The sequence below is a fragment of the Phocoena sinus genome, chromosome 19 (genome assembly GCF_008692025.1).
Source record: "Phocoena sinus isolate mPhoSin1 chromosome 19, mPhoSin1.pri, whole genome shotgun sequence".
Lineage (NCBI taxonomy): Eukaryota > Metazoa > Chordata > Mammalia > Artiodactyla > Phocoenidae > Phocoena > Phocoena sinus.
In genome coordinates this window covers 28,208,394-28,229,938 of record NC_045781.1, presented here as the reverse complement: position 1 = coordinate 28,229,938, position 21,545 = coordinate 28,208,394, and the positions used below count along the sequence as shown (strand labels likewise).

Here is a 21,545-nt window from a genome sequence, read left to right as displayed (position 1 = left end):
AATACCAGTTGTTGAGCATTAATTCTAAAACCTAATTTTAACATCTGTTTAGCATCTAATTATATGCCAATTTCCATACTAGTCACTTTACATATATTATTTAATCCACCTAACAATGCTACCTCTCCATTGACCCCAACTCCTCACTTCGCGAACAAGAAAAGGTTAAAAAATGTTAGCAAGTTTCCTAAGAGTCACGTAGGAAGACAGAGCTAGATTTCACATTTACAGGGACTTCTCTGGTGGTCCAGTGGTTAAGACTCGGATCTCCCAATGCAGGGGGCAAGGGATCAATCCCCCGCTGGGGAACTAAGATCCCACATGCCACATGGCACGGCCAAAAACAAAAACAGATTTCACATTTGCAATTATCAAGATGGGTGAGATACAATTCTTAGATAATTCTATCTAGTTTTAATGTTTGAGGCTTTCTAATATTTGGTATAGGTGCAAATTAGTGTTATAATTACTATTGATACTATTAAAACAGTATTATTTACCAAAGAATTACTTCTAGGCAAAGACTGTAAAATCTTCAGCTGCAATAGCAGTAAAATGTTCAGATGATAGATGTATCAATCCCACTTTATAGAGTTATGGACTTACCAAGGTACAAGCAGTGGTATTATTAAACCCACTTAGGTTGGGCAAAAAAGCCCAGAGCTTATCTTCCCCATCTCTTCCCATTTTCTCACGAAAAAAAGAGCTCCTTGCCATTGTAAATCACAATTTGGGGGATTCATACTTCAGTAAGAGAACTGTGGCTCATTCATACGTGTCTGAAAGTCCAGTAATTGGAGACTTACACTGAATGGTTAATGAAACCATAAGAGACAAAAGTAAGTCTGATGACTCTAATTTATAATTAGAAAGCGGTAAGAGCAGCAACTGGAAACAGCAATCAGTTTAACACCTATAATAAAGCACTATTTTCCCAAACTTCAGGAATTCCGCAGATTGTACATAGGCACAGGAGTTTTGAAATGTTTACAAGTTATTGTATGGCAAACGAATTTAGCAGAATACTGAAATAGAGTCCTTAGCCTTATGTATATGGAGGTATAAAGGAAATTCCAGTCACTTACCTGCTTTTAATTGAAAAGTTACATTTTTTACGATTAGTATGCTGTGGTCCATACATTTTAAGACTCAGCTGCTCTTAACTAAAATTATCAGTTCTCGACAGCATACTTTAAGAGGGACACAGAAAGAATTAAAGTACAACTAGATACATCAACAAAATAAAAAAACTGCTTATGGATGGATTCCTCAGTGCCTAGAGAGCACAGAACACAGGGTACCAGTTCAGTATTCAATAAATACTTGTTGATTCAAATAGTCAAAAGGTTAGTACAAAATATCGTCCCAAGGGGAGATATGATCATTGTTTTCCGAATGTTAAGATTATCATGCAGACACAGGACTAGGTTAATTCTCTGAGGCCTTTGAAGACAGAACTTCAGTCACTGAGAAGAACCAATTGCAGGCAAAGTTTGCTTCCAAATAAGAAGAAATTTTGTGATAATTAGAGCTTTCTAATAATAAGAGGGCTGTTTAAAGTAGTAACAATCTGGTTCTTGTAAGTATCCTATGAGTAAGTAAAAAAGGATTTGCAAATGATGGACTATTTCATGCTGAGGCAATGATTACTAGCATATTCACCTGACACTGGCATGGATTTTGGAAAACTGGCGAGGCTGGTCTCTGACGCACCTTGAAGGTCCCGAAGTCGAGTGAGGTACTGCTGCTGCCCTAGAGCTCCATCTTCACTGTCCAACGGCCTTCTCTGAGCAAGCCCTTGCTTCTGAAATGTCAACTTCAAACCACCTTCCTATTAAACAAACACCATTAATAAGAAAGAAATGATTAAAAAAAAAAACTCGTAGTATATCGAGAGAAATCTTTTACTTAGAAAAAGTTAGGTTAAAAACCCTGAAAAGTTAGTCATGTTCTCTTATTCATACATCAATTGGAGAAAAACATTTAATCAATTTCTATAATGAATATTAAAATTTCTATCTTAAATGAAAAACATCCAGGTATTACATATACTTTTCTGAGCAAAACAGAGCTTTTCATGTGACTAGCACATTGTAACCCTTTCAGCTTCTGACCTATGTCTCTGTGTACACTATTCACGTGACATATTAGAAGATATTACCCATGTTTTAGACACTGAGTAATCAATTTAGCTTCAAAAATCATACTGAACAATGAAATGTTACTGATAACAGGGCATGCTAAATGTTTAAAACAGGAAGTGCACTGACATACCACGTGAATACTATATAAAAGAACCAAACAATAAGAAATTGTCAGACTGTTTAAGAAAGCATCTTGATCTGCAGAAGGACTATTTTCAGAAGTATAGGTAGAAAAACATATTTAATGATGATTCCTCTAGTAGAATATTCAAGTTTAATAACCTGGTTATCTAAAAGAAAACAATCCAAATGCCAGAAAACAAGTATGTGAAGGAAGTAAGAGTAAGAGCAGGCAGCCATTTGCAGGAAAAGCATGCTGCACACCGCAATCGCAATCAGGTCCTAGGGCAATAAAAATAAACATACGTCTTTGATTTTCACTGTAAACTCCTTTTCTCGTACATGCTTCTTCACCTTTGACATCTGTGTTGACTGATCGTGTTCTTCTTTAACGCCAGCACCTGCAGGAGTGGGCACGCTGGGCTCGCTATATTCTGTAGCTGCGCCAGAGCTGTCCAGCAGCTTTGTGGTATAGAAAGAAGCCACTGCATTGGCATCATAACTTCTTCTAGCTGAAGGCCACTTCCCTTTCAGGACTGTTTGACAAATACTGTCCAACCGGTTGATCATCACACGGTCCTGGAAAAGCATGAACATCAAAGGATAATTTTAATAACTGAGTCAGAACTTTGGGGATCACAGCCTTGATGGATTTAACCCTGGTACAACATATGTGTATTTGGTATGCATACATATTCTCACATACATTTACAATTCTATACAAATTCCCATTGGTGACATTAAAAAATATTATACTATAAAGGTATTTTTCTGTTCTTTTGTTTTTATAAGAGTAACACAGGTTCCTTGTACAAAGTTCAAACAACTCAGAAGTATACATAAAAGTAAAGAGTTCTCTCCTCTCCCATTTATTTCCCAACCTCACTCCTAAAGGTAAGTACTCTTCTACTAGCCTAGTCACATACTGGAAGAAGAACTGTCTTAATCCAATCTGAACTTCCACCACTATATGTACATGTACTTAAATGAACCTTTTTTCTAGGTCACAACTGGCTTGGTAAATTTCTTCAAGAAGACCCACTTAAAAGCACTTAATTCATAAAGTAGCACCTGAATACTAACTTGTATGTGAACATAAGCATCCATTATCTTTTCTTCTAAATATTCTAAGGTTATATTGAGAAACACATATATTTAAGTAGACCTAATTTACTTGATAGTAATATTTGATACTTTTAATGCTAACACCAAAATGTCATTCCACATATAAGTGACTTTTTTTTACTACATAATATCTATCATTAAAGAAATATAGAAAAATACTCAAAAAATGACCTATTCCAGCAAGAAATTACTCATTTACCTTTGGCCAGTACGAAGCGGCCAGCATGTATCCACCTTGTAGGATGTAAGCAGACTCTGGGGTCCCGTTGTTCATCTGGAAACTATCCTGGGTCTCATCCTGGGTAGTGCTCAGTGATGCGACGCTTTCTTCATCATAGGCTTTCACGTGAGGGGTACCTTCTGCTAAGAATAATCATAACCAATTATAACTGTTTTAAAAAGACTGCGTAACACAATTTTACATATACTTTTCAAATCCTATATAATTATTCAGATATATTTGAAAATGAAAAGTTAGAAGTAAAAAAAAATTCACCTAGAATACAATAAAGTACTCATTATTTTTAAAATTGAAACAAAAGCACAATAAGTGGCATAAAGGAGTTTGAGGGAAAAAGGGTTAACAAAACATCCCTTTCTGCATGAAAATTTGAACCATAGTTAACACTCTAGGTCTTTTTCCCTGGAAATACATAAACTCCTGATTGGTAAACTGTATCTGCACTGGGAGGACACAAATATTGCTGGGGAGGCTATCATTCTCTAAAGAGGGGACTCTCATAATTGGGCACGTCCCTTGTGGTAACCCTGAAAGTCATGCTTCTGGAGTTGTTACAGGAGGTTCTCACTCTTGTGGGTATCACAGTGGCTCCTGTGTCCACTTGATGTTGACTCATTTCCTGCGCTGTTAGACTTCTATAAGGACACCTGCAGAAGAGGACCACCTAACACTACCGACAGGCTGAAGTTCCTATGCTAGATCTTTCTAAGTAGGGCCAAGTAGGGCCTATGATACTCTTGTAAGTCGGACTGGTGGCTGTTATAAAATATTACCTGTATTTGTTCACTGATCAACTTGTTCCAGGCAAGATGTAATACTAAATTTAAGGCAATCACAAAGTAATAAAATTACTGTGCCAAGTTGCTAATCCGGTTTGACTAACCCATTTTGCAATGTGAATACTGAATACGGAGTAAGAACCAGGAATTTAGTTGCGTTTTCAGTAGTCCTTCTCTAAGAAAATCTGTACACATAAAATTTAAATATGCTTAAGTGATCCAAATCAATTCTTTTCATTTTCATGTGAAATGTTGTCTTAAAATAGAAAAAGCACTTTATGCATATACCTCGCTTTTGGACTTCCTCTTCTTCACTGTCACTTTCTTCTGATGAAGATGAGGAGGATGATGAGGAAGAGGAGGACGAGGATGAGGATGAAGATGATGCTGAAGAACAAGAGGAGGAAGAAGAAGAGCTAGAGCCTGATCGAGAGTGGGAACAAGAAGAAGAGGAAGACGAGGAAGAAGATGATCTGGAAGAACAGGACGATCTCTCAGAATCAGAGTCAGAATCAGAACTAGAGTCTGATCCTCTTTTGTGGACTCGCTGCTTCTTAGAAGCTGGGTTTGGAGTTAGAGGCTCTGTTCTGGCTGCAACCATGCGTCTGTCTGTTTCACCTTTTCCACCAGATTTCTGGTCTCCAGTAGCCTGTGGTAAAACACCATTCTTTGGACTTACAGGCTCAGACTTTATTAGTGTCCTGGTTTCCTCAGAAGTCATAGATTCTTCTTCAGAAAACTGAGGCTCCTCTTTAAGGTTTTCACTTTTAACTTTCACATCCTCTAGAATAATACCTTTAGGATCTAGGAGCCTAGGTAGAGAGGTAAGAGGAGAAGCAGAAAGTGCTACTTGATATTGCTGTAAAAGTGGGGTAGAAGTCCTTGAATGAGCCATCTTACTTTGACTGTAGTTCCTTTGAGCTGCCATAAATGAGAGTTCAGGATCACGAAGAATGTGATAGTCTGTTCGGCTCACCCCGTGTTTAGCAGCTCCAATGAGCAAGTCCCTATCATGAGGGCCACACTCCCACCAGACTGGTAAGTCTGGATTTGGATGGCAAAGCTTCAAGCGCTCAAACAACTGTGGATGTCGGAGGGCCTGTTCCCTTACTTTCCTTAGAAGTTCAATGCGATATAAAGTCCTAGAAGCACGTTCTTCTGTGATTGGCTGGATAAAAATATTTGGATCCACCAATTCTACATTGAAACAAGAACAAACATATTACACTCAAAGATACTTCATTATAGATTTAAAACAAATAAAGCAACTTCTAAAATGCACCTCTACTCAATATCATTGTATACTTTCCAGAATTTCTTTTTAACGTTTTTAAATGAGGAGAAATATAAATTTTAGAAAGAAGTACTAAAAATCATGTAACATATAACACTGGATCTACAGAAAGTTAAGTAAAACATTAAAGTTATTTCGGAGGTGTGTTAATATAACTAGGAAGTTACTTTTAAGAAATTCCCTATGAGCCAATGTCATACTATTATGTGTTTTAAAGAGAAAAGCACTCAAATTCATTTATAAATACAAATTAAATCTGTTAAATTAACACCCCATAAGCAAACCTAAGTCCACATATCCTTAACTGCACCGAGGTAACTCAGGGCATTACAGTGAACTCACAGGGACAACAAAGGCTTTCTTAAAATTTGATGGAAACATGGGAATAATTGTCAAACAGTGTATGAACTACCAGCCTGAGATAGTTCAGTTTTAACATCAGACCATACTCTGTTCCTCTTGATGAGGTCTGATCTTTGTGAGCAGAGATACTGGCAGTTGAGAAGTACTCAAAAAAAGATAGAGGTTTGTTGAAATAATGTAGAGACCACCTGAAGGAGTTACTAATGGCCAAATGTGGAACAATTTGAACATCAAAATGAATTCTGATAGTACTGGATTATAACCTACAGAATAAAAAATAAATACCCACATGAAAAAATACTAATATGAATAAATAATTAAGTAGACTAGGGAGAAGGAACAGCTTTTCCTTGCAGGAGAACTGCATAGTAAAAACTGTTGCGGACAAGATCTACTGATGGTTACTGAAATCAATGGGTGAAAGTTTGAGTAGAACAGGATCTGTGTTGTCTCAAAGTATCTTCTTAAGATATCTGTTAACTACAGGGGAGAAGATAACCATTTTACACTGGAAAAATGCAGCATAGACTAGCTAATCCAAAGAATCAAGGGCAACATCATCAGTAATAAGACACAATGACATCATGAACCCCTTGACATTACATTCCAAGAAGGACACAACATTTCTGAGGTATTCTTGCAAAAAAAGGCATAACCTCAATCCAATTGTGTGAAAACACAAGATAAATCCAAATTGAGGGGTTTATGGCAAAACTGATCAAAGGTATCAAGGTCATTAAAGAAAACAACAACTACAACAACAACCCCAAAACTGAGGAACTGTTACAGACTGCAGGAGGCTAAGGAGAAAGAACACCAAATACAATGTGGGCTCCTGGAACAAAAAAGGACATCAGTAGAAAAACTAGTAAGATTTGAATAGGTATTTAGTATGGTATTGTACTAATTGGGCTAATAATTATACTATAACTATAGTCATGTAAGATTTTAACATTAGGGAAGAGTGAGGGATATATGGAAAATCCCTACATGGGCTTCAAAAACAATTAAATTCACCCCAGAACAGTCCCTTAGCTGAGCATTAGCAGCTCTGATTGTTTTCATTTTGTTTTGTTTCGTTGAAGGCCCTGGGTGTTTTTTTCCTACTAAAACTCTTTAAAATGTCTTTTGAGTGGAGGTCTCACTTCTTGCAAAATTACTTGCGTAAATAAGCCCTCTAAGCACAGTTCCTATAAGACGGACTAAAAACACATGTTAGTTCTGTTTACCAAAAGCTATCCTTTATCTTCCACCTCCCACAATCATAAATCTAAATCTAATAAAAACACTATTTTCTCAAAATTAAATGTGTACCTTTATTCTCTTTAGATCTCATTTCAATAGTAGAAATAAGGAGTAAAGGATCTTTGAACAGAGTTTATTTACAATTCAGAAAAACTGGTGAAATGTTGAATTAGAGAGTACTAAAATAAAATAGCTGGAAATTTCTGAATTTTACTAATTTTGCTTCTTTGATTGAAACAAGGAAAAAAAGAAATTTTATACATACCATCTTTGGAAGGAAGACGACAAACCCTCCGACACATAGACATAAATGCATACAAATATTTCTCCAAACTATCATCAGTTTTCTTATGTAGCCTAGCCATAGCTCTAAATTTTGTCCAATCAAATTGGCCTCTGTCAGGATCAAACACCACTCCAAATGTAGATACAACTCTATAAAAGTCAGCTTCTTCTCTTCTTGTCCATCTATTTTGAATAGATTAAAGAAAAAGTCACATTTCTCACGGAAGTAAATAAATATTAATGCAAAATACAATGACTATAATAAAAATTTAAAACCATTCCAAGTACCTAACACTTTAAAGGATTAAATCCAGGGCTATTTCCTTAGAAATAGATTTTAAAATGCCAGCTGACTCACCTATCCAACTGTGCTTCTTTTCCTTCAGACAATAATAGTTTTTTGCATACTTACTGTGCAAAAAAATATGCATGGGATACAAGATTGTATAGGATATGACAACCCTCCCTTTGGGAAAAAGATAAAACATTTCAAACATATTTACAGTATAAGGTAGTATTTTACAGCTGTATGTATTATAGAAACCATGAATTTTAGGACAGCACAGAAGATGGAAGGATCTGTTCAAACTTGAGTGATGAAGAAAGGCATCACAGAGTAAGTGGCATTTAAGATGGAACAAGGTTAAGATTAAGGGAGGGAACTAGAAAGAGGGCACAGAATAAGCAAAGTAGGAAATAATCTACATTTTAAGGGGATGATGACTATTCCAGATTGAAAAGGAGAAGGCTCATATTGGGACAGAGGAAGATAGGCTCGGGGTCAGTTTATAAAACACTCTAAATGTCTGGCTAAAAATAGTCTCTATTCAGTTGAAAGTTCCTGAAGATACTTTAAGAGGGTAATATCCTCACACACCATAGATCTCCGAACACAGTAGAATCTTTTCCCTGGTTAACAATCACAAGTTTGTTGTGTAATGAGAAAAAGCATATGAGAAAGACCTTTGAAAAACATTAACAGGCCATTTTTATCATAATTATACATTAAGAAGATTAATGATGATGTAAAAATAGTCATTCTGGGAAACCAACCAATCAAGTCATATGAACCTTGTACCTGAGTGATAAAGTAGGAATAGAAAAGAAAGGATAAATTCAAGGATTACATAGGACACAAAAAAATATGACACCTACCTTCAAAGAATTTACAAGTTAGAAAGGTAAGACATGGAAAGGAAAAGATGAATGCCATTACAGTATCTTTTATTATTCTGAAAATGACTAGTTTTATTTAGATAAGTGCTATATGAGTGCAGAAAGCAGGGAGAATACTGTGAGCTAGTCTGGTTGAGAAAAACACTAATAGAGGAGATAGAACATGTGTTGAACTCTGAAGTAGTAGGGCGAGGTATGGACTAAAAAGTAGGAAGAAGGGTATTCTGGGTGATAGGAACAACTTAAGTAGGGTACTGAGTCAAGACTACGTGGGGCATTCAGGCAGAGGGAATAGGAGAGAATAAAATTAGTAATGCATGCTGAGGCCTAAATTGAAGAGACTCGAATTAATTAAGAAGTTAGACTTTATACCTATACTAAGTAAAGAGCCATTGAATATCATGATAAAACTAGTACTTTAGGAAGATTATCCAGATCTGCCAGAGCAAGGGAAAATGTATGCAGCAGATTAAAGATGGTCACAGTCATTGCCACAGCTCGCTTTGAGAGATGCAACCTATTTTCCTTTCCCTTAAATTCTGGTTGGCCCTGTGACTTTTTTGACCAGCAGTAGGTGGCAGAAGTGACACTCTGTAACTGCAGAGGCTGGGTCTTAAGAAATCTGCAGCTTCTGCCTTTGCCACTTGGAATGCTCCCTCTTAGAATCTGAGCTCCCAGCTGGCAGTCAGCACCAACTGCCAACCATGTGAGTGAGGCCATTATGGACCCTCCAGCCCTCACCTCCCTCCAGCCAACACCATGGGAAGCAGAAGAACCATCTGGTCAACCCACAGAATAGTGACAAACAAAAAACTGATGTTGTTTTTACGTCACTATGTTTTGGGGTGGGTTGTTATGCAACGATAGATAACCGAAACAGTAAATTTACACAGGTAGTAGTAGTTGAAGATTACGTCTAGGATAGCTAAAATCTTAAGTGTCAGACTAAATTCTGGTTACAATGAATGTGTTGCAAATGAAACAAAGGAACAATGATTTATCTTTCAGAAAAAAATCCAAAGATCCAGGTTTAATAAGGATGCCAGGTTATTGCTAAACTTTCTTATTCTTTTCCATATATTCTATCCTTTTTAAGAAGTTAAAGCTTTTGGGATGAGAGAAGTTTGCCTGTCTTCCTAACAAGCCTCTTGAAGAAGTTCTATAACTATTTGTTCCCCTTTGACATCAGTAGTTTTAAGGGTTCATCCTCTGTAAAAAGCATAGATGAACTTCTCTTCCATACATTCTTATATTTCATTAATGTCATCATGTAAAATAAGATACAGTGGAATTTATTTCATATAATTTAAACATACGTTTCATTGATAATTTAATTCTTGAGTTTGCACCTTCATTTTTCCCCATACCTCACTGTTCATAAACATGACAAAAGAATGATTAAAGTATGGACTAATAACTATAAAATGCAATAATCTGTATTATCTTAACCATATTTGTGTGTACATATATTTATATACATGTGTATGTATGCGTAAAGCATTTTGCTTTGACCAACTTCTCTACCTACATACATTTTTCACAACGTGAGATAATCGTACCCTAACAGACTTCAGAATGAACACTTTATTTAGATACTATATATTAAAAATTTAGTGCTATTGTCTTACCTCTGCTGTCTTTCTATCTTGGCTGCCATTTTAGGATTAAGAGTGGCTTCTTCATAAAGAGGCTGCATAACACTGGCAGGCACTGAGAAAGTAGGTTGTATCTGCTGGATTTGTCTGTTTTTATTAGTACGCTGATATGCAGTGATGAGACGCCTCAAACGTGTGGTTAAAGCTGACTGAGTAGGCCAATAAATTTTATCACCCTCCATCAGTTGACCATCTACATTTAAAGAAACTCATGTCAATTAAAAAAAAAAAAAACTAAAACCCCAAAACTAAACAGATACTGTCATGAAGTTCACAAAAGCAGCAAAATTTCCCTACTTAAAATTTTTTCTTCCAATCTGATTATGTGAAAAACAAAAACAAAACAAATCTCTCAAAAAAGTTTTAACTATAGCTCTAAAAATTACAACAAACTTTAAGAGCAAGCTCAAAGAGTAGGTCACGGTGGAATAAAGAACTACAATGTTATATATTTAAAGAGAACTTCATTTGCACAGAAAATACAACTCTTGCATTTCCAGGTCTAATATATCTTACTGGAAGGCAAATACTCAATGCCTTAACTTAAATAAATTAAAAGTCCAACTGAAATCCATTGAGAAGTTGAACACTATAAAGTCTTCAAATTAAAGCTTTCTGTATTAAGTTTATCTCAATTTAATTAGAATGAAACACGTAAAAAGTCATCAGGGAGGAACATATGTTTTAAAAAATTCAATATGACAATGCTGTAACTTTTAAGTTTTCATTCACCTAATAAAAGTGCAAGATCTAACTCTATTTCTACAGTGTAATATAACCATATATACCATAATCAAGTGGTAATCATTCATGCGAAGGAAAAACTACTCCTTTATTCCTAGTTGAATTACAGGAAGATGAGGCACTATTCCCCTTGGGTACCAGCTGGGAATGAATGTACTCTAGTGACAGTACGTTTCTATCTTGATATCAGAAGGAAGGAGAAGCAAGACCGTGTACAGAAAAGCCTGTAGAAACTGAGTGATAAAAGAATGTTTCTCAATGTGTGTATGAACAAATAAGAAACAGATTATTAAATTAACACTAATGGTGTGTTTAATGGTGAAATGTCACATACCAGTGTAATAATCAAGCCACAAAATCATCAAAGCTCCTATTCTATAAAAATTCAGTGAGTCACTGAGTAAAATTTACAACTAAAAGTATTGTTAAATTTCCTATCAACTATGTTCTATAATGATTGCAACTGTCTTCAATAAATTTCACATACATTTGAGACATACAGAAGTGTATTAGTTTACTGATCTCATGGTATCATGGGAATGCTAATTTACAATAATACTAAGTAAAGAAATAAATGCTATTTACCTCCATCTGCTATAACAAGATCTCCTGGTGAGGAAACATCATCCTTTTAAAAGAAAACAGAAATTTGTCACAGGGTAACTGGGTCAAGATATAAGAGAATCGATTTTCTTTATAATAGAATACTTTCTTTTGCAATAGAATTTTAAAAATTCAATTTATTTAAACTAAAAAAACCCAAACCAAAAACATTTCACCCATTTCCATCCTGCCTCTAACATCAAGCCTCTGGCAACCACAATCTATTCTCTTTATCAACTTAGTTAAAAAAAATTTCTTTTTAGATTCCACATATAAGAGACATCACAAAATATCTGGGTTTTTCTGACTTACTTTACTTAGTACAATACTCTCAAGGTCCATCCATGTTGTTGCAAATGGCAACATTTCATTCTTTTTAAAGACTGAATAATATTCCATTGTGTATATATACACATACACACATATGAATATACATCACAATCTCTTTATCCATTTGTCTATCGATGGACACCTAGGTTGTTTCCACATCTTGGCTACTGTAAATAAAACTTCAAACCACATGTGATTGGGCTGCATATATCTTCCAAATTAGTGTTTTCATTTTGGGGGGAATAAATACCCATAAATGTGATTGCTGGGTCATATGACAGCTCTATTTTTAATTTTTTGAGGAACCTCCATACTGTTTTCCACAGTGGCTGCACCAATTTACATTCCCACTAACAATATACAAGGTTCACTTTTCTCCACATCCTAGCCAATACTTGTTATTTCTAGTCTTTTTGATAATAGTCATTCTAACCGGTGTGAGGTGACATCTCACTGTTGTTTTGACTGGCATTTCCCTGATGATTAATGATGTAGAGACTTTTCATGTACCTGTTGGCCATCTATATGTCTTCTTTTAAAAAATGTCTATTCACATTTTCTGCCTATATTTTAATCAGATCGTTTGGGTTTTTTTGCTATTGAGTTGTATGAGTTCTTTATATATTTTGGATATTAGCCCCTTATCAGATGTATGATTTGCAAATATTTTCTCATATTGAGTAGGTTGCCTTTTTCTTTTATTGATGATTTCCTTTGCTGTGCAGCTTTTTAGTTTGACATAGTTGCACTTGTTTATTTTTGCTTTTGTTTTTGGTGTCAGATTCAAAAAACTCATCACCAAGACCTATGTCAAGGAGCTTACCAACTAAGTTTTTATTCCAATGACTACTAGTTTCTACTTTTGTTTTAGAAAGCCCTAAGTTAGAATTATCATCATTCCTTTGTAGGTGGGTCTTTTTCCTCTGGTTGTTTTAAAAAACATCTTCTCGGGGGCTTCCCTGGTGGCGCAGTGGTTGAGAGTCCGCCTGCCGATGCAGGGGACACGGGTTCGTGCCCTGGTCCGGGAAGATCCCACATGCCGCGGAGCGGCTGGGCCCGTGAGCCATGGCCGCTGGGCCTGCGCGTCCGGAGCCTGTGCTCCGCAACGGGAGAGGCCACAGCAGTGAGAGGCCCACGTGCCGCCAAAAAAAAAAAAAAAAAAAAAAAAAAATCTTCTCTTTGTTTGGTGTATCGTACTTGCACCAGGATGTTTCTTGAAGTGGATTTAGTTTCATTTATCCCTGCAAGATTCACTTTACTTCTTGAATCTGAGGATTCATGTATTTCATCAAGTCTGAAGAATTCTCAGCTGGTAACTCTTAAAATAGGGCTTCTCCCTTATGCTCTCTAGTCTGTCCCTCTGGAACGCCTATTAGACATACACCGGACATTATCATGCTATATATACTCTTCGTATCTAAAAAGATTTTTTATATACTCCATTGTACTGGTTTTTGGTTTGTTGCCTCTCAGCTCTAAATTTACTGCCTCTCATACCTTTTGCCAGCTCTAAGAAAAAAAAAACAACAACGGATCTAGGCTCTTTATTTTTTCTTAGCCAGCCAATGTGATATTAAGCTTTGTCAGTAGTGGGAGCTGGAGAAGAAAGGCATTTTACTTCCTGGTTGCTGTGAGCTCCTCCACTGCTCAGCTCCTATAGCACATGCAGCTTCCTCAGTGCCCAGCTCTTGCAGTTCATGCAGTTTCTTTAGCACCTCTTGCCCAGCAGCTTCTCCTGAGCAACCTCCCCCTGGGTGGTTTTGTAGTGGAATGCCTCCGTTGAGACACTTCCCCAAGAAAAGCTTGGCAACCCTAGAGGGTGGATTTTCAGCTGTTTTTCAGCTCAGGTGTGGCAGCACAACAACTTTTCTTCCATCTAGTGAGCTGTGGTCATACCCTCCCCAAAAGGTCAGAACCTCAGCCCTGGTGGGGACAGCACCCTTCCTTGGCTGCTGTATCTCAGCCTTAGGAATAGTGGCTATTCCTATATTCTTTCAAGTTCTTGCCACTCAGTATTTCAACCCCCCTATTATAGTCAATAGCTCTTTACATTAAACTTTCCCTGTTCAAATTACTATGTGGTTTTTCTCTCCTGATTGGCTCAAACTGATTCATCACGCTACATTATGGATAACTTCCTCTATTTTCTAAATAATTTCTTCTCTCGTGAGCTGTGTCTAATCTGTTTCTCCAGCAGGATGTTTAACTTATTTGTTGAGTTTTAAATTTCAACGACAGTATTTTCCACCTTTAAAGTTACATATAATTCTCTTTCATATGTCCATCGTCATTTAAAATCTTATCTTGTCTCTCTTTTTTTCCTAGTTCTTTCTTTAATGTCTTTAATCATCTAAAATTTTATTTATTTTCTATTTCAGGAGATATATTAACAGAAATTCTTAAAGATCTAATCTTGTTCTTTGTTGTAGTGTTACCATTCACTCATGGTAAATTGCTCCTCATAAATTAAAAATTTTTGGATTTTGACCTCATTTTATGGAGGGCTTTATCTTCAAGACTCAAGTGTAATCTAGATTGAAGTCGTTTCTTCTAACTGTTCTTTTTCTTTTAACCAAGTACCTCAAGGGTATTACCAGATTGGGATCTCTCTTTATATTACATTTTTGCCTTGAGAGTTCCTGGACCATGCAGATTAAGTAAAAGAAATCAAGCCATAAACTCAAGCGAAGGCAGGCCTATGGCTATGAATTTTCAGGGGAAACAATTTTCTCCCTACCCAGAAACCATGCTGAGATAAATTTACTTGTTTCCCTGTGCTGTTTGGCAGAAGGTACTACCCTTTAAGGGTTCTGACTTTACTGGATTTCATTCTCACTGCTACACACTGGCCTAAGCCTCATCTTTCTTCCTCAATATCCAATTCCCTTGGCAACCAAGACCAACAAACCCTACCTGACAGCCATAGCACTGTCTAGTCTTTACTATATTCTCACAAATATTATAGAAATTATTCTCCTCTTTTAACATCATTTTCCCAACCCAACAGATTATATTCTGTACTTTCAACCAACTCTTTTTCTTCCTTTTGACTTTCTATAAACAGAACACCTAGAACTATGCTTTAGTAGCTCAGAATTCCTCTGGGCTCCACCCTCTACTTCAGATCACTTTATCTGTTGCTGTGTGCTTTTAGTATCTAGCTCTTATTCTGCTTTGAGATTTTGCCCCTGAACACTGTGTTTCTTTGGTTCCTAGCAGTGTAGCATGTTGGGAATCCCCATTTCACCCATATGGCCAAACCAGCCTCCAGCTTGTCTAGAAGAGGAGATCAAGCAAATTCTGAATGGTTATTTGTGATGTCTGGCAACTTAAGTTAGTCACTAACTTAGCTAATGTTCTAAGAAATGATGCATAATGAAAATGTATGAAGGAAAAACATACAAAAGAAATAGCAAGCAAAAGAAAACATGGATAACTAGATTCGAGGATTTAAAATCATGATCCAAAGCATACCTCTATATCATCTTTAAAGATAGCTGGGGCAGGTTTGTATTCTGGATCTTCCACATCCCTGTTAAATACCAACAAATGCTATAATTATCGTACTGAACTTCAAATTTCTCGTGGTAGGACAAACAAATGGGGTATTGTTGGAAGGACTTCTTCGTATGTTTTAATGGTCCGACTGAAGTCTCTTCTTCAGCCAGAGGAGCCCAAGCCTAATAGCGTGAAGGCTATTTACATGGCAAGTCAGAAGTAAAGCTAGTTCTAATTTACTCTTACTCCCAAGTTCACTTATAAATGTGGTATTAACCTTAACATAGTCTCTTACTTTTCTCTTTCGGTAAGAAAAGAAAGATTATAAAGGCCTCATAATAGGTATAATGAACAACATCATATTTCTCTTCAGTTGTAATATGCTTAGCTTTCTTCTTCCCTCCTAGGTCCCTAAAATTTTAGTCTTAATTGCCATGACCATTAAGAACGGAAAAATGAAGGACTCATCAAAAGAATGGGTGTGGGGAAGGTCTGGTCTCTTCCTTCATTGCACTCTGTTAGACAAGTGCTAACTTATTAGAGTATCATTACCTCTTTTGAATTGTAAACTCCAATTCTCGTACTGCTACATTATTTAAAGAGAAACATCACCGACATAGAATATGCTGATGTTGATAGAGCTATATGGAGAATTCATGACTCTGAAATCCACGTACCCATCCATATAATCGTTCGCCCTCTGTTCTGCAGCAACTGCTTTCTCATCAGGTTTTCCCACTCTTTCCAAGAAGCATAATGCCGGGTCTGCTCGGATAGTGTTATATTTTTCATAACCTAGAGGGATGACCAATTATGAAGGTTAAAAAGGATAAAAAGAAGAAAAAAATATAAATGTAAGCATTCCTCATATTTATGATGAGTGATATTTCTGGACTGAAAGGACCATGTATTAAAATGACATTGATTAAACATGTTTTCTAGAAATTATCACAAACATTACATGGTCTGGCAATATGTATATTTAAAAATCTAGATTAAATATATCAGTTAAAAGGAAAAGAGGAAAAACTGACCACACATATCTCACATAAAAACTCTTCCTGAGAGGGGACGTTATGTGAGACTTACGTCCAAGAGAAGCAGTTCCCATATGCCACCCATTCATGAGGAAATGTAGTGACGGACAAACATAGCTTGGGAGTGTATGCTTTATATGATGTATATTAATAATATGGGTGTTACTGAAATAAAGCTGTAAGTGGAAATCAATAAATTGAGAAGTAGCTGAATTACACTATACGTAGATGAAGACTCTACCTATATTACTTCTCACTTACCATGTTTAAAAACTCCAATAAGGAGTGACTTATCAGCATCAAAATCCCACCATTCAGCAGGAACTTCTGAGTGGTCTGGTTCTGGGACCCAAACATCAATGTCACTTAAAAAAAAATCATGATACGACTTTATAAGTTACTATAAACAAGTCTAAGAGGGGGCAAAATTTTACACAGCTTCTAAAAAACATTGTGGTTTTTAAGAAAAAGAGGATACAATTTTATTTCATTAAAATAATTTTCCACAATTACCACATATTAAAATTATAAAACTGCACAATAACAACAAAGGTTCCATAAAATGAATTAATATTCTTAAGCGCAACAGAAGAAATAAGTTTCAACAGGTTTACTTTATTCTTAAGGAATCATATTCTTTCCACTAATTTCCTTCAGATATAGACAAAAGGTTCTATCAGAAAGTAGTCTTATGTCAGCAAACATCTTGGCAAAAATCATCTGGGTCAAAAATTTCACTTTGTATATGAGGAGACTGAGGCCCTAGAAAAGCAAATGAATGGCTCTAGGCTGTAAAACAAGTTATGTCTCTTTTAGACCGCTATTGCTAGGAAAGTCACACTGAAAAATTAAGCACTGCTTACCAGTAAAGGAAGCCTAGCAAAGAGTTAATAATGTTTGACAAGGATTAGCAAATAAGTATCATTAATTTTGATATAAATACACGTCATTCTTATATTGTATTCAACAGTCAAAGAGACTGGATAGGGTAAATTACCTCAGAGAATCAAATATTCTACTTGAGATTTTCCCTATGACATTAATGTATTATCAATTTCCAAAGAATCAGATATAATAAAAAACAACACAAATTATATTGAGTAGAATTTCATTCTTCATCGTGGCACCATAAATTTTATAAATTAATTAAGAAAGGCCTATAGGTGTGAAGAAATGGAGCATTTCTTACTTATAACTAAGTTGTGTGGCAAAAGTTCATCTGTAAGTTGGTTGTCTTTGTGAATGCAAAATAAATTTTCATACAGATATAAACTGATAAATGGTCAATATGTTCCTGGGCTAGTCCACAAGAACCCAACAGTTAACCACTAATATAGTTGAAATAAAAGATATTGACAATTAAAAATAGTTTTAAGTTTTTATAAGTAAATAAGTCATAAAAAAATGGATTAAAAAATTACTTTTTATTTTTCCTAAGTGTTTTGCCAGGAGACAAAAAGAAAATTTTCAATACTCTAAACGCACACCTCATTATATTTTATTTTGCTTAAAAACAGAAATGTCACAATCACAATATTTTTTAGCTTAGTGCAGAAACAGAGAAAGAGGAAGAGAGATTTTCCGGTGATATGGCAAAAGTTGAAAAATAGATGAGGAAAAATACAGTTAAAGAAGATATTTATTTTTTATTGCATTCCTGGTCAGGATTAAACAAAGCAGAAGCACAGAATGACAAAAGAAAGAGGAAAGAACACCGGAGACAGGATGCCAAAGGGGGAAAAATAAAGTGGGTCAGATACTGTACTTCCTCTTACCAATCATCAGGTAGCACTCTAAAGCTCAAAATATTGTGACTGTCATCTGAGGTGGAAGGTTTTTCCTCTTTTTAGAGAGTAAAAGGCACTAAATATATACCTCATGGGTTTAAAAAATATATATTTATTTTAACATCTTTATTGGAGTATCATTGCTTTACAATGCTGTGTTAGTTTCTCCTGTATAACAAAGTGAATCAGCTATACATATAGACATATCCCTCCGTCTTGCGTCTCCCTCCCACCCTCCATTATCCCACCACTCTAGTTAGACACAAAGCACCGAGCTGATCTCCCTGTGCTATGTGGCTGCTTCCCACTAGCTACCTATTTTACATTTGGTAGTGTATATATGTCTATGCCACTCTCTCACTTCCTCCCAGCTTAACCTTCCCCCTCCCTGTGTCCTCAAGTCCATTCTCTACATCTGTGTCTTTATTCCTGTCCTGCCCCTAGGTTCTTCAGAACCACTGTTTTTTTTTTTTTAGATTCCATATATATGTGTTAGCATACAGTATTTGATTTTCTCTTTCAACTTACTCAACTCCGTATGACAGACTCTGGGCCCATCCATCTCACTACAAATAACTCAATTTCGTTTCTTTTTATGGCTAATATTCCATTGCATATACGTGCCACATCTTTCTCAATTCATCTGTCGATGGACACTTAGGGTGCTTCCATGTCCTGGCTATTGTAAACAGAGCTGTAATGAACATTGTGGTACATGACTCTTTTTGAATTACAGTTTTCTCTGGGTATATGCCCAGGAGTGGGATTGCTGGGTCGTATGGTAGTTCTATTGTAGTTTTTTGAAGAACCTCCATACTGTTCTCCATAGTGGCTGTATCAATTTACATTCCCACCAACAGTGCAAGAGGGTTCCCTCTTCTCCACACCTTCTCCAGCATTTATTGTTTGTAGATATTTTGATGATGGCCATTCAGACTGGTGGGAGGTGATACCTCATTGTAGTTTTGATTTGCATTTCTCTAATGATTAATGATGTTGAGCATCCTTTCATCTGTTTGTTGGCAATCTGTGTATCTTCTTTAGAGAAATGTCTACTTAGGTCTTCTGCTCATTTTTGGATTGGATTGTTTGCTTTTCTGATAGTGAGATGCATGAAATGCTTGTGTATTTTTGAGATTAATCCTTTGTCAGCTGCTTTGTTTGCAAATATTTTCTCCCATTCTGAGGGTTGGCTTTTCGTCTTGTTTATGGTTTCCTTTCCTGTGCAAAAGCTTTTAAGTTTCACTAGGTCCCATTTGTTTATTTTTGCTTTTATTTCCCTTTCTCTAGGACGTGGGTCAAAAAGGATCTTCCTGTGATTTACGTCATAGAGTGCTCTGCCTATGTTTTCCTCTAAGAGATTGATAGAGTCTGGCCTTACATTTACGTCTTTAATCCATTTTGAGCTAATTTTTGTGTATGGTGTTAGGGAGTGTTCTAATTTCATTCTTTTACATGTAGCTGTCCAGTTTTCCCACTACCATTTATTGAAGAGGCTATCGTCTCTTCATTGTATACTCTTGCCTCCTTTATCAAAGATAAGGTGACCATATGTGTGTGAGTTTACCTCTGGGCTTTCTATCCTGTTCCATTGACCTGTATTTCTGTTTCTGTGCCAGCGCCATACTGTTTTGATTACTGTAGTTTTGTAGTATAGTCTGAAGTCAAGGAGCCTGACTTTTCTCTCTCAAGATTGCTTTGGCTATTCGGGGTCTTTTGTGTTTCCATACAAATTGTGAAATTTTTTGTTCTAGTTCTGTGAAAAATGCCAGTGGTAGTTTGATAGGGATTGCACTGAATCTGTAGATTGCTTTGTATAGTAATTTTCATAATGTTGATTCTTCCAATCCAAGAACTTGGTATATCTCTTCATCTGTATGTATCATCTTTAATTTCTTTCATCAGTGTCTTATAGTTGTCCGCATACAGGTCTTTTGTCTCCTTAGGTAGGTTTATTCCTAGGTATTTTCTTTTTGTTGCAATGGTAAATGGGAGTGTTTCCTTAATTTCTCTTTCAGAGTTTTCATCATTAGTGTGTAGGAATGCAAGAGATTTCTGTGAATTAATTTTGTATCCTACTACTTTACCAAACTCATTGATTAGCTCTAGTAGTTTTCTGGTAGCATCTTTAGGATTCTCTATGTATAGTTTCATATCATCTGCAAAGTGACAGTTTTACTTCTTTTCCAATTTGGATTCCTCTTATTTCTTTTTCTTCTCTGATTGCTGTGGCTAAAACTTCCAAAACTATGTTAAATAATAGTGGTGAGAGTGGGCAACCTTGTCTTGTTCCTGATCTTGGTGGAAATGGTTTCAGTTTCTCCCCATTCAGAATGATGTTTGTTGTGGGTTTGTCACATATGGCCTTTATTATGTTGAGGTTAAGTTCCCTCTATGCTTACTTTCTGGAGGCTTTTTATCATAAATGGGTATTGAGTTTTGTTGAAAGCTTTTTCTGCATCTATTGACATGATCATATGGTTTTTCTCCTTCAATATGTTAACATGGTTTATCACACTGATTGATTTGCGTATACTGAAGAATCCTTGCATTCCTCAGATAAACCCCACTTGATCAGGGTGTATGATCCTATTAATGTGCTGCTGGATTCTGTCTGCTAGTATTGTTTTGAAATTTTGGCATCTATGTTCATCAGTGATATTGGCCTGTAGTTTACTTTGTTTGTGACATCTTTCTTTCTTTGTGATACCACCCTGTGGTATCAGGGTGATGGCCTCGTAGAATGAGTTTGGGAGTGGTCCTCCCTCTAATATATTTTTGAAGAGTTTAAGAAGGATAGGTGTTAGCTCTTCTCTAAATGTTTGATAGAATTCGCCTGTGAAGCCGTCTGGTCCTGGGCTTTTGTTCGCTGGAAGATTTTTAATCACAGTTTCATTTTCAGTGTTTGTGACCGGTCTGTTTATATTTTCTATTTCTTCCTGGTTCAGTCTCAGAAGGTTGTGCTTTTCTAAGAATTTGTCCATTTCTTCCAGGTTGTCCATTTTATTGGCATATAATTGCTTGTAGCAATCTCTCATGATCCTTTATATTTCTGCAGTGTCAGTTGTTACGTCTCCGTTTTCACTTCTAATTCTATTGATTTGAGTCTTCTCCCTTTT

General features: G+C 36.1%; 1 protein-coding gene across 19 annotated transcripts in view; it reads right to left on the bottom strand.

The window, feature by feature from the left end:
• Nucleotides 1-21,545, bottom strand: part of CHD9 (chromodomain helicase DNA binding protein 9) — a 242,082-nt gene that overhangs the window by 17,506 nt on the left and 203,031 nt on the right. For 12 of the 19 annotated variants that reach the window (XM_032611957.1, XM_032611964.1, XM_032611961.1 and 9 more), the window contains 10 exons: nt 16,901-17,004; nt 16,280-16,397; nt 15,579-15,636; nt 11,757-11,799; nt 10,401-10,620; nt 7,577-7,779; nt 4,698-5,606; nt 3,589-3,752; nt 2,571-2,843; nt 1,663-1,831 (listed from right to left, as the gene is read on the bottom strand). In XM_032611957.1, the coding sequence (XP_032467848.1) occupies nt 1,663-1,831; nt 2,571-2,843; nt 3,589-3,752; nt 4,698-5,606; nt 7,577-7,779; nt 10,401-10,620; nt 11,757-11,799; nt 15,579-15,636; nt 16,280-16,397; nt 16,901-17,004 (2,261 nt within the window). The remainder of the gene's footprint in view (nt 1-1,662; nt 1,832-2,570; nt 2,844-3,588; nt 3,753-4,697; nt 5,607-7,576; nt 7,780-10,400; nt 10,621-11,756; nt 11,800-15,578; nt 15,637-16,279; nt 16,398-16,900; nt 17,005-21,545) is intronic. The other 7 variants (XM_032611968.1, XM_032611975.1, XM_032611970.1 and 4 more) reach the window with 6 other exon arrangements.